Below are 11,907 nucleotides of genomic sequence, written 5' to 3'. Positions count from 1 at the left end.
CAGGCGGGGGGCCGGGCCTCGAGCGCCCTCCGTGCAGGCCGGCACAGCCATGGCTCGCTGTTGTGGCAACAGCGCATCACGGTGGGCATCTTTCACTGACACTGAAAAATTCAGAAGCCGCGATACAGTCCCAGCCGCCGACCTCTGCTTCCATCCTGGCTCCGGGTGAAATGCACCCCCAGCCCCACAGACAGCAGCCTGGGGCCTCGCCAGGGCGCCCTGCACTCCTCCCGCTGGGCTGCGTCTGCCCTACAGCGCACCTCACAGACGCGGTGACGGTGAGAGCTACTTCCCAGACAGAGGTGCTGGTTTCTAAATACGCAGAATAAAGGGAGGAGGCTATAACCAGTAGGTCTCCTTTCCTCGTACCCGTCGCGTGACTAAGCCCCTGACCGACCACGTGCTGGCAGGTGCCTGGGCCCGGTCTGTTTCCCTCCTGAAGAGCATCATCTTTTGGGGAGGTAAACAGGAACAGGTTTTTAATGGGAATGAAGCTAAAAACCCCTAGAGTTTCCCATCTCTCGCTGGTCTCTCAGTACTGGCTTGGGCAGCCGGCCTGTTTCCAGAGGTCAGTCCTGGAGTCAAAGGAGCAGCGGGGCGCACCGAGGGGCCATACCAGCTTCCTGCAGTGTCTCCCCCTGCAGGGCTGAGGCGAACGAGACCTGCCAGGGCAGGGTCCCCGCAAGAGGCTACCATCTGAGCGTGCCCACGGGCTAGACCCGGCGCCCACCAGCCCGTGAACCAGCTCCGCGGGCTGCCGGGGGCTGGCTCTTGCGGTGCTGCCTGCCGAGAGCTGTTTCCTGCTCGCTCTCTGCTGGCACGTCGGCTCTGAAGTTCACATCCACGCTGCCTGGAACCAGAGTGCTGGGCTCATAGAAATCAAGTGCCAGTTGAACACAACTGCCCACTCCCGGAGCCGCGTGCAGTCGCTGTCTCCCGCAGCCTGCGGCGCTGTTTCACAGACCTCAGCTCCGAGTCCAGACATTTTACTCTAGAAAGGGGGTCCACGTCAAGCCCAAGGCTTTTTCTGACTCAGGGCCAGGGCTGCAGTGATTCACTAGCCCGAGGAAGACTGGAAGCCACGCAAATGCTCTCCAGCTGCACTCAGATTACTTTCCAATGAGCATAGCCACCAGGTGCCCCGCCAGGGCCCAGCACCTACGGCACTGGCATGAATTAAGAGCCTCCCTAACCTCTGCTTCCTCTTAAAGGTGTCTGTGGCCCACAAAAACGCCCAGCACTTTATTAAATCAGTCACCTTAACCACAACGCGTTCCCGTTTTCAGTGATGGGAGACGTTGAGACTGCGGAACCCAACTCCAGGGCTCCGGAAGGTGTCTCCACATGGCGTCACCCCCTTCCCCAGTGCCTGCCTAGGACACCCCGCTTATTCGGTGAGTGCAGTGGGAAGTCCAATCTGTCCCCACTTCTGCACGCAGCAGCCAGAGCTCGATCTGGCAGGTCCTTGGAGCCCAGAGGGGGACAGCAGCTGTCCCCGAACGAGCTGGGTACAGCCCAACGTGGGGGACGGTGTAAGACACACGGTTGCTCTTCTCCGAGTTAGAGCCCTAAGCTGAGGAACGCCAGAGCAACTGCTTTCCCTCCCGTCTGCCCAGTGGGACACCGGACCAGGACAGGCACGCTTCGCAGGAGGCGTGCGAACTCGGGAGTAGAGGCGGAGCTTATTACGAGGCAGAAAGTGTGCCGTGCTGCGCGCGCGGCCTCGGGGCATGGAGCGCCACCCTACCACGCTGTCTGCACGCGGCCTCTGGGGTTCCCTGGGCTCGCACTCTAGGTCACTCTCCGGAGACCTCGCATGCGCACATGGATGCCTTCGGCTGCCAAGAACCAACCCATAGAATTGGAACCAGACCCGCCAGTTAACACGATGCAGCCCAAGAACTCGGTTCCGAGGTAGAGTGGTGGGGAAGGTGGGGGCAGCGTGGCCGGTGTGGCCGACTCCTGTGTGTGTGGTCACAGTGTTTCCATGCAGACCGTGACAGCTCACCGAGCGTCACACTGGACAGACCCTCTACCGTGCTGCATCTGAGGCATTTCACATGTGACCAGGACAAAAGCAGTCAACCCCAGGATGGGCGACTGCTGTCCGATGACCTGACCCGCTTAGTACGTGCCCCCTCCCTCTGGGCAGGCAGACCGACGGGCATGTGACGCCCTGCACCCACACCCACACCCAGACCCACCCACTTCCACACTGGCCGAGAATCCGGCTCCCAGGCTCCCATGGGCAGGCTGTAGGGCTCCGAGTGAACACTCGGCTGAAGGGTGACCGCCCTGACCCTGAGCAAAGGGATCATGTTCGTTCTTCTCTATTTCTAACGAATCAAGACTTATTTGCATGAGATTTAAGTTTCCTATTATTTGAAGATACTCTACTTTTCTACCACCGGGATAACCAGGAAAACCTGCTCGAATGTGCAGTTACTCGCGCGCGGCTGAGTCCCACCTGTCAGTACTGTTCCGTCTTCACGGCGCATCTTTTACTCAACTGTGCTGTACCTTGTCACTGTTAGATTCTTCACCTGTGTTTCCAGAAGCCTTTAGTTTTAGCCGCTGTAAAATAGCTACTTTGTGTTATTTGATATAGAATTTTTTTAAAAACTCCCATTTATTTATACAGAGACATTTATAATATTTTACATACGTTCTTATATTCTGAATAAATATTTCTAACTCCGTGGTGTCTTTGGTGAAGAGCATGACTGTCCCTACTTACCTGTCACGTCAGCCGCCCTGAGGACGTGCGAGCAGGACGGCGACACCAAGTACTCCGCCACCCTCCCCTGCACTGGGGCTAGGAGGGGATCCCGAGCCCTGACTGATGTAAACGGGAGGCTGTTGGTGAGGGCTTTCCTTTGTCATGGGAGCAAGCGGGAGAGTACTCGGAGCACGGGAAGTACACGGGAGCCTTACATGCTACAGGGAAGGACAGCGAGCGCAGCCGTCCGCCGGCGGGCAGGGTGACGGTGTGAAGTTCTCATTATGGAAACAGTGCCTTGGCCAGAGCACTAAGACCTTAGTCACTGTCCTCAATGTCCTGAATTAAAGTGACAGGAGAGAATGTGCTTTTTCCTCTCAGGCACTCTATGGGAAAACCTGGTCCCGCGTAAGTGCAGGGCTGCTGGGTTTTCCCTGAGTCACATTCTCGATCCCGCCCTGGGACACCACAGACCCTGAGCTACCGCAGATGAAGGGTGCATGCCAGTCCTGGGTTATTAGCTTGCTGGAGGGCGTGCACTCACCAGAGACAGAAAGCTCCCCCACGGGGGATGGCCTCCCTGCCAGGACTGCGGGCGCACGCGCACACGCACAGGCCCTCGGGGTGCTTTATCGAGCCCCGAGCAGCACAGCGGGCTGTGTGAGCCCCGTATCTGGAGACCCACCGCCAGTACTCTCACTATTATGTGAGCACACCTGCGTCTCATACCTGTCCTCTTCTGTAGGCCCAGAGGTGGCAGCCAGCGTGCGAGCACTAGGACGCGACAGTGACGAGTGACAGCAGCAGGGTGGGGCAGGTGGCCACGCGGCCAGTTTATTGAATTCTCACTGCGAACGGTCGTGTTTTACAGAAAGCCCACACTCAGCAGCTCTTCGTCCTTGGAGCAGAGCTCTGTAGCGGAAGTGGCCGTTGGTTTCTAGGCGGGTGTTGTGCGCATCACACAGCTTTCCCACGGTCAGAGGGTCAGAGCGCAGAGGCTGAGACAGAGGCCCTGTTGGTTCCCTCAGGGAGCGCACCGCCGACCCCGCATACCTGGACCCGGTGCACCGGCGCAGGTCCCGGGGAAGCCCCAGCCAGGACGGTCCTACTGGTGGCCTGAGTGAGGACCGGTCCCCCTCCTGCCACTAACTCCGAGGGAGAGCCAGGCTCTGTGCATCCCACGCAGGTCCAGACACGAGGACCTGCTCTGCAGGTCAGCATGGAGAGCCCGGAACGCACCTCTGGGTCTTTCCTGTCCCTCCTGACCACTGGGCAATCTACTACGAGAGCACCAGGAACCCCAGCAGCACCAAGACCCCCAAGGGACGACGCACACAGTGTCCGGCCAAGCATTCGGACACTCTAAAGCAAAGACGGAACAGTGCTGCTGAAGCCGGTGAAATACCAATCATTGCACACAGGACAAAGTTGCTGAAGAAATGAGCCATCGATACAGGTGCCACATTTACCCTGGAGTCCGGTTTCCTCACTAAACATCACCTAGAGAAACCATCTCATCTTTCATCTACCAGCTCTTGCAGGCCCTGAATAAAACAACTTGTTTGGCATGATTGATAACTTTCTCCCAAGTGTTTAAAACTGCACTGTGTGAACACGGCAGCTGGTCTTCACAGCCTAATGTCCAGTCACTGCGGACACTGTTTTGGAAGTAGGCACAGGGTAAGAAGAAAGCAACTCTTACTCTATTTCCTAGCCAAACTAAACGTAGGCCCTATTTCAGTTAGCGGGAAAACAATGCTAAGAGAATTTAATTTGTTAGAGCTAATACATTGGCTATAGTTCCATTTCATAAATCATTTTATTCTAAACTAGGATTGTTTTAAATTTTCATTAAAGCCAATGTAAGTCTTAATTTCTTCATTGTACATGGATGTAGAGCAAGTCAATACTTACCAAGGATGCTTTTTTAAAGTACTGTAAGGTATTAAGCAATAAGCCAACTGCAAAACGTGTGTAAGGGACCAGCTCTAAGGGCTGGTTAAGGCGGCCAGACCCCACACAGCCAACTGTGCTGTAAGAGTCTGGGGCCCAGGCATGTGCGTGAGGCCCGACATCCCACAAGGGAGGTGGAGGGAAAAGGACTGCAGTGTGGCTGTTCCCCAGGGGGCTGCTTTCTCCTCTCCCTCCGTCTGGCAAGCACATACGCCCTCTAGCAGCACCCCCAAAAAGATTAACAGAAGAAGCAGCGCAGAGCAGCTGACGGTTTCAGACAGCAGTCCTTCTCTGCTCGTTACCGGAGGGAAACAAGTCTGAAGTATTCGTCCAACGGAGGTCGAGGTGAGCAGGCTGCCTCCTGCACTAACTGGAACGTGCATGAGCAGGGAGCGAAGCCAGAGGCGCGTTCGCCTGGGTGCCTGCACTGGGCGCGGGGTTACCTGTGCGTTTCCAGGCGCAGACCACCGTGGGCGGCAGAAGCGGCGTGCCCCGGGCCAGCAGAGAGGCGCAGACACACGCGGGCATGCGTGCTGCCCCAGTGCATGGCACAAGACCAGGCGTGGCCAGGCCAGGCCACCGGGACCGGTTCAGGAAGTACTCGCCCGTCTGACCACCCTCTGGGAGCAGTGGCAGGGCTTTCTAAATCGCATTACTGAGGACCTTCCGGCTTTCACTGCCGTCGTCATAGCTGGCCCCGAACTGCCACCACGGTAGGTGCAAACTTCCTAAAGCCTGAGAAACCACCACGTAGGCGTGTGCCCAGATGCTTCGCAGCAGTGTGTAGCTCGACTGTTTCAGAGCTGCAGACTCTGTGAACACACTACCTCCCACCCTAAAGAGCTGAAGCCCCTGGAGCACAGGGCCGGTAGGCACTGCCCACTGCAGCCCCACCCCACGCACATCTTCCTGGGTCCCAAACCTTGCTGACAGAGGCCTGCCTGCGAGGGCTCCGAGGGCCACGGCTGTCCAGCCGTCCTCTGCTGCGCCCCGGAGCCCAGCCCGTGAGGGCACCTTCAGGACGCAGGCATGATCACTGCTTACAAAGTCAGTGGCGGCTTCACCACAGGCATGTAGCGCAAATAGACCCGATGTTCTAAGAAGGAACAAGACACCAAGAAATCACGTGCAAGTACCCGTTGGCTTTTTCCCGGCCAGCCAATACCAAGAAGAACAGGATTAAGAACAGCAGCCAGCCGCTCCACGGCACGGCGACCTGGGTTCAAGTCCCAGCCCAGTCAGCCTGAAACGCCCATGTGGGCTGCAGGCCCGGTGGAAGGGACCGTAGAGCACGCAGACCCCGTAGAGGCCCTCTCCCTCTGCCTCTCCTGCACACATTCTGTCATGAAAGAAGAAAAATGGCATCGACAAAATGCAGTCAGTAGCTACAGGCAGCTGGCCTACATCCGCGTCTCTCCCGGAGCGCCCGACCAGCACCGCCCAGCTCACGCCGTCACCGTCTGGAGGTCAGACCCATTCAGATCGTGCTTCCAGACTGCTGGAGCCCCCGCCAACCACAGAAGACCCAGGACGCGGGGTCTCTGCTGCTTTCACTCCTCTGCGGACCCGGAGAGGCAGCCGTCACTTCTCGGGTGAGCGCCTGCACGCTTTATCCTGGCTTTTCTGTGGACAGTCCTTGCAGCTCAAATGGCGGAGGCCAGCCCTCGAGCCCACTGCCATGGGAAGAGCTGGCATCACTTTCCCCTCACCGTAGACGGCTGTGAAAGTAAATGCCGTGTCATGAGGAGACGAGGAAGAGACAGTCATGCTGCCACTACGAAGGGACCCCACGGCTGACAATGGCTGTGCCTGGGCTCTAAGAAAGCCATGGCCATCATCGTGGCTGCCCTTCGAAGGGAGCCTCCCGAGACGGACCGCACTCCGGCCTGTAAGTGAGAAAAAGTACTTCAGATCCACTCGATTGCTTGGCAATCATACTTGGAAAAACAGAACTTTATCCAGGGTTAGAAAACACTTGCTAAGGCCACACGCAGACACGCACGCGCAGATAGGTATTTAGATACACAGACGACAGATTACACGCAGCTAGGCACCAACCCCACGGCCCAGTGCCTCACACAGCACCCAAGTATTAACAGACCTTCTTCACGTCCTCTGCCCGGCAACCACAGCTTTCTCCTCCCTCAGGGAACTCTCGTTCTGGAATGGTAACCTATCACACTTTTGAAACTGCAACCCAGAACTCCTTGGCAACACGGGCAAAGCCCGAAGTGGCCATCTGTAATATGCCATCTTTCTGACGGGTGCAGACTGCAGGAGCAACTGGGTATGTGGAGAGACGGGATGCCAGAAAGCCCGGCAGCACGTTTGCAGAATCTTGATACAAAATGCATTTTAAATCTTAAGACGTAATACAAAAATGAGAAACCATAGGTAGCTTAACAAAACTGTTCTTCCACTAACACTTGTTTACCTAGAGCAGGTAGGTGGGTGAGGCACCTTCAGACAATCCCGGTGGGCCTTGCTTGTCTTACTCCAGTTGTAAGCATACGTGTGAGCCCCGCTGAAGACTATCCAGGTCAGAGTCACTCCGAAGAACGATGTTAATGTGTCCGACTGTATTAACTACAGCCAACAGTAAAGAAGGTGCAGAGATGGCAACCAGAACAAAGCCTCTCAACAGACAGGTACACAGGTACAAAAATGAAGGGAAGAAGCCGAGAGAAGGTATATAAAATAAATAACTCGGGAAAAGCCTAATTTTTATACCTTTCACTCTCCTCACTGCTAGGATACCAAAGGGACCCCCCCCCAAAAAAAAAACAAAAACAAAAACAAAAAGCAAAAAAAAGCCAGGAAAAGGAACTGTTTTAACATACAGAAGCACTGCTTATACCTTAACTTCTCTGGGAAACACACCATGCTGAATTTTAGAGAATTCCTAGAACTTAAATCCTACAATGAACAGCCATATAGATTAAATCTGAGTTCTTCTGACACTACACAGATACTACTGAAGCTTTGAAAACAAAAGGTACCAACCCAATTCTACAGCATAAAATTAAGTTTGCTATATGCAATCATTATGCATACTTACAAATTGATATTTCATAGAAAAATTAGTCCAAAGCTCAAAACAGCAAGCAGTGACCACATTCCTTTGACATAGAGACTATGCTTTATGACTTTGCCTAACACAAAAGCCGACTTAATTTCCCAGGACCTTAATCAGGTCCAGCCCACGCTAAGACGCCTATCAGGTTCTCAGACCTCTGACCGTTCATGTCTCAGGAAAGCATCACTATTTAAAATCCGAAAACCATTGGCTATTTAACAAAAATCTTTTTCATCAGCATGTAAACCGTACCTGTTTTGGATTACAATGGTTAAGCACAGAAACAACTCACCTACCATCTCCTGTTAAAGTTACACACAAGAGCACCTACAAAGCTAAGAAATGAAAGATCCACAGTGCACTGCACCTCGGAACACGGCGTTTCAAAAGGAAATCCTAGGACCTCTCTCGGAGGTGAACGATGCAGACGCACAGGCGGCGCGGGCCCAAGCCCCAACCGCCAATGCAGCACCCTGCCATTCCCTGCTCCCTTCAAACCATGCTCCAGTCCCTCCCAGGAGACCAGACCGCCAGTCCGAGTGAAGCACGGCCACTCCCGGGGGAGCGAACCCAGACACTCGGGCAGGCCGGAGGGCCCAAGCCGCCTCCCACGGAGACACTTGGCGTAGGCAAGTCACCCAGGTGCGCCCTCACCCCTTCAGCCTCTAATGGAGGGCGCAGAGCAAGTCGCCATCACCGCAGCGCGGCACTACCCGCATTTTGTTCCACGGTGCGTGAACGCGGCAGCACGACAGCGATGGCGCTCGACCATGGCGAACCAGACACCGAGGGCACAGCCCCCACCGCAGCTACTGGTTACTGACTCTCACCTCTGCTGCTCAGGACTGGGAGCCAAAACCCAACTCCGCAGGCACCAGAAAGCCTGACCAAATAGTCACTGAAGAAAAGAAACATACAAAATCACTACAAGTTCAATCATTTCCAGATGACAGTACAAGTGAAAATGACTCATCTGCCAGGCCAACTGCTTTCACTGCCGTAACAACTAGCAGGAGTCTGGAATGCTGGGATCAACTACAAACGGCTCAAGGAGATCCACGCAAAGCAGCCGGCCTTAGAAAAGAACAGTAAAAGCTTCCCAACGCGGTCACGTAACGCATTAAAAAGCAAACCACAGAAAGACTCACGAATCCGTCACATTACGAAGTGCAGGATTTCTGGATAACCTAACTAAACACTGCTGTAACTGAATTCTCCTGCTTAGCACCAAGAGAGTGACACTTGATTAATAAATAGAATTTCTCCTTTAAAATCAAGCCATTTAAAAGTTAAGTCAAAGTAATACCAAGTAAATTCCTTACAACAGCCCTTCTTTAAAAAGCTCAGGGGTTATGTAGAACCCCTGTTAAATAGGCTATCTATACAGAATAAAGATTTCTACAGTAACATTTACAAGCTGAGATATATTTTGTGATACACTTCTAAAAAAAGATTTTTAAAACCACAACACATGCACACACGCGCATGCACTCACACATGCACACACCTCCCCCGCCCCAGAAATACCTTCAGTGTGGTCAGATGCAGCCAAAACTTTAAAGCCACCTTCCCTCTCGAAGCCCTGGTGATTGTCCTCAATTACAGCTGAAATCCTTTCAAACGTGGGCAAGCCATCTGTATTTGGGTATGAAGACCCCATAGGAGCCACATGCATTCCCAGGAGCGAGTAGCCATCCCCTCCTGTGCCGACCACCCTACCTGAAGCTCTGGGTCCGGGGAGCAGCGGGCTCCCGCGGCGCCATCACCCAGGGCCGCTGACACAGGAGCACAACTGCCTCTGCTATCACTAGGAGCTGAGCCTAACAGGAAAGTCTCAGTCTCCCAGGTCAACGGAGACGCGACGGAGACCCGGCAGTGTCACTTCCCCCCCATCCACACAACTGGATACGGAAGCAACTTTCCCCGGGACAAATCCACTGTCCAATACGAAGGCCGCGGCCGGTGTGGAGACCACCCCAGGCCCGAGCCCTCCCGCCAGCAGTTACTGACTGCACGCAGCACAGCTCAAAACCAGACCCTGGCCCATCAGCCCCTGCCCTCGGCCCCTCCGAGCTGCAGGCTTTACCCGCTAATGAAGTACTCAGTTTGTTCTGAACACGAGCCTCGCACTGCAGCTGCGGCTCTAAGTAAATCCTTACAGCAGCCTCCACCAGGAGGTAGAGAGACTCAGCTCTCAGCTTAGAGGCAGAGAAACACATAAAATGCCACCAGCGCGGGTGACCTGCAAACCCTCATGTGTGTCTTGAGTTCATCTAGTAATTAAGTATTTTAAGTTTCTCTTTAAAATCTCAGTAAGTAAACTATTATTGGAATCACTGCAACGGGTGGGTGGCACATCCCCAGCATCGGCCGCGGCTGCATGAGGACTCAAACACAATTTTCCTGACCAAAATACAAAATGAAACAGTCACATAACACAAATTCAAGAGAAGGCAACTTACACTGTTGCAAACACTGAAAAGGTAAATCTGTATAAAAAGCTACATCTGCATTTACAGTGCAAACTCCTCTCCCATCCTACTCTCCGGCACAGAAAGGCTCTTCAGCAGCACCGTGTCACTGCCACTCCGGACAACCCTGAGAACCGGAAGGCTGCGGAGACGTGTGAAGGCAGGGGTCTGCTCTGGGCGTCCCACAGTCCCCTGCTGCTCTCAAAGGTCCAAGATTTTCATTATAGCATTATGGTCAAACTTGAAACTCAGGAAGGCTCTGGACGAGAAGGGGACCTTGCAGTGCCCGTTACACGGCACGGACTGTGCCTCAGCCCGTGCGGACGCCTGGTCTTCGCTGGAGCAGGGAATGTCATGCCCGGCATCTGCGTAGACAAAATAACCCCGTCAGCGACTCGGCACGAAGCGCGTGTGTAGTTCACCTCGTGCACAGGAGCCTGTGTACAGGAAGGGTGTGCACCTTCCCATCCCAAACCTGGCTGGCCAGAGCTCCGAGACAGTTCCCTCTCTCTGAACTAGTGCCCCACTGAATCCCTGATTTACCTGCTTACTTTCATGCTGACACCCAAAACTGTAACCTCAGGCTTCACCCGACACTCCCTTCCTTACAAAATATTCACCTCCTTTGATTGTTATTTTGTGCCAATATAGTAACAAGCTTATTGATATCAAAACCTAAAGCACTTTAAAATTACTATTGTACTGTAAAAATGGAAAAGATTACAACTCTAGAAAAAGAAACTGAAGTCTACCAAGTAAGTCTTCTATGAATAGATCCAACCTAGTCAAGAACACAAATTATCAAAATCGTACTACAGCCCATTTTATCTGGATTTTTGTTTGTTTCATTGCTTATTTATTTTTTCATTCATTTATTTTAATTTGACCAGACACACACACACACACACACACACACACACACACAGAGGGGGGGAGGGGGGGGGGAGGCTATGTATGATTTTTGTTTTTGTCTTAACTTAGGAGGTTGGGGGAGGCAGGGGGGGAGAGAGAGAGAGAGAGGAAAAGTGAGAAAGCAAGCCACCAGGTCTGGGACTTGAACCATGGTTGGCCATGTGGAAGGGTCCAGCACCTTAACCATCACACTACTTGCTGGTCCCACACTGCCTTTTTAAATAGCGTTATTTTATTTATTATTACTGCTATTATTCAGTTTGGCCAGAAAAAGATAACAGTGAGAAGGTAAGCTGCCAGGTTCGGGACTCGAACGAACCCCAGTTGGCCATGTGGGAGTCCAGCCCCTCAACCACCACGCCACCTGCTGGTGTTTTTTAGGCAGCCAGAGCTGAAATTCAAATTGCGGTCAGCCAAGTGCATGGATCCAGTCCCTTAACCAGTAGGTCATGGGACCAGCCATTGCTTCTTCAATGTTCCCAACCACACAGTGCTCTGAAAAACTTTTGTGAAATAACCGACTATTGAATGTATGGTAATTAGATTTAACCATCAACCTATCATGTCTACATCTCTCAAGACAGCCAGAAAAAAAGTCCTATTAAGGGGACTTCTACACCCATGACTTCTCCAGGACACTCTTCAATAAATGGTGCTGAGAAAACTGAAGCAAGCTATGTCATACCTACATGCAAAAGAAATTGAACACTGATCTTATATCACACACAAAATAAAGTTGAAATGGACCAAAGGCTTAAATGTAGAATGAAAACCCG

General features: G+C 53.1%; 1 protein-coding gene across 3 annotated transcripts in view; it reads right to left on the bottom strand.

Moving 5' to 3' along the window:
- Positions 1-10,190: 10,190 nt before the first annotated feature.
- DCP2 (decapping mRNA 2) overlaps positions 10,191-11,907 on the bottom strand; it is a 65,101-nt gene continuing 63,384 nt past the window's right edge. For all 3 annotated transcript variants that reach the window (XM_006146890.2, XM_027771201.1, XM_014587206.2), the window contains exon 11: positions 10,191-10,584. In XM_006146890.2, coding sequence (XP_006146952.1) covers positions 10,421-10,584 — 164 coding nt within the window. In that variant the 3' untranslated portion in view covers positions 10,191-10,420. The remainder of the gene's footprint in view (positions 10,585-11,907) is intronic.

Source organism: Tupaia chinensis, unplaced genomic scaffold, assembly GCF_000334495.1.
Source record: "Tupaia chinensis unplaced genomic scaffold, TupChi_1.0 Scaffold000195_1, whole genome shotgun sequence".
In the NCBI taxonomy this organism is placed as follows: Eukaryota; Metazoa; Chordata; class Mammalia; order Scandentia; family Tupaiidae; genus Tupaia; species Tupaia belangeri.
This window is presented reverse-complemented; position numbering and strand designations above follow the sequence as displayed.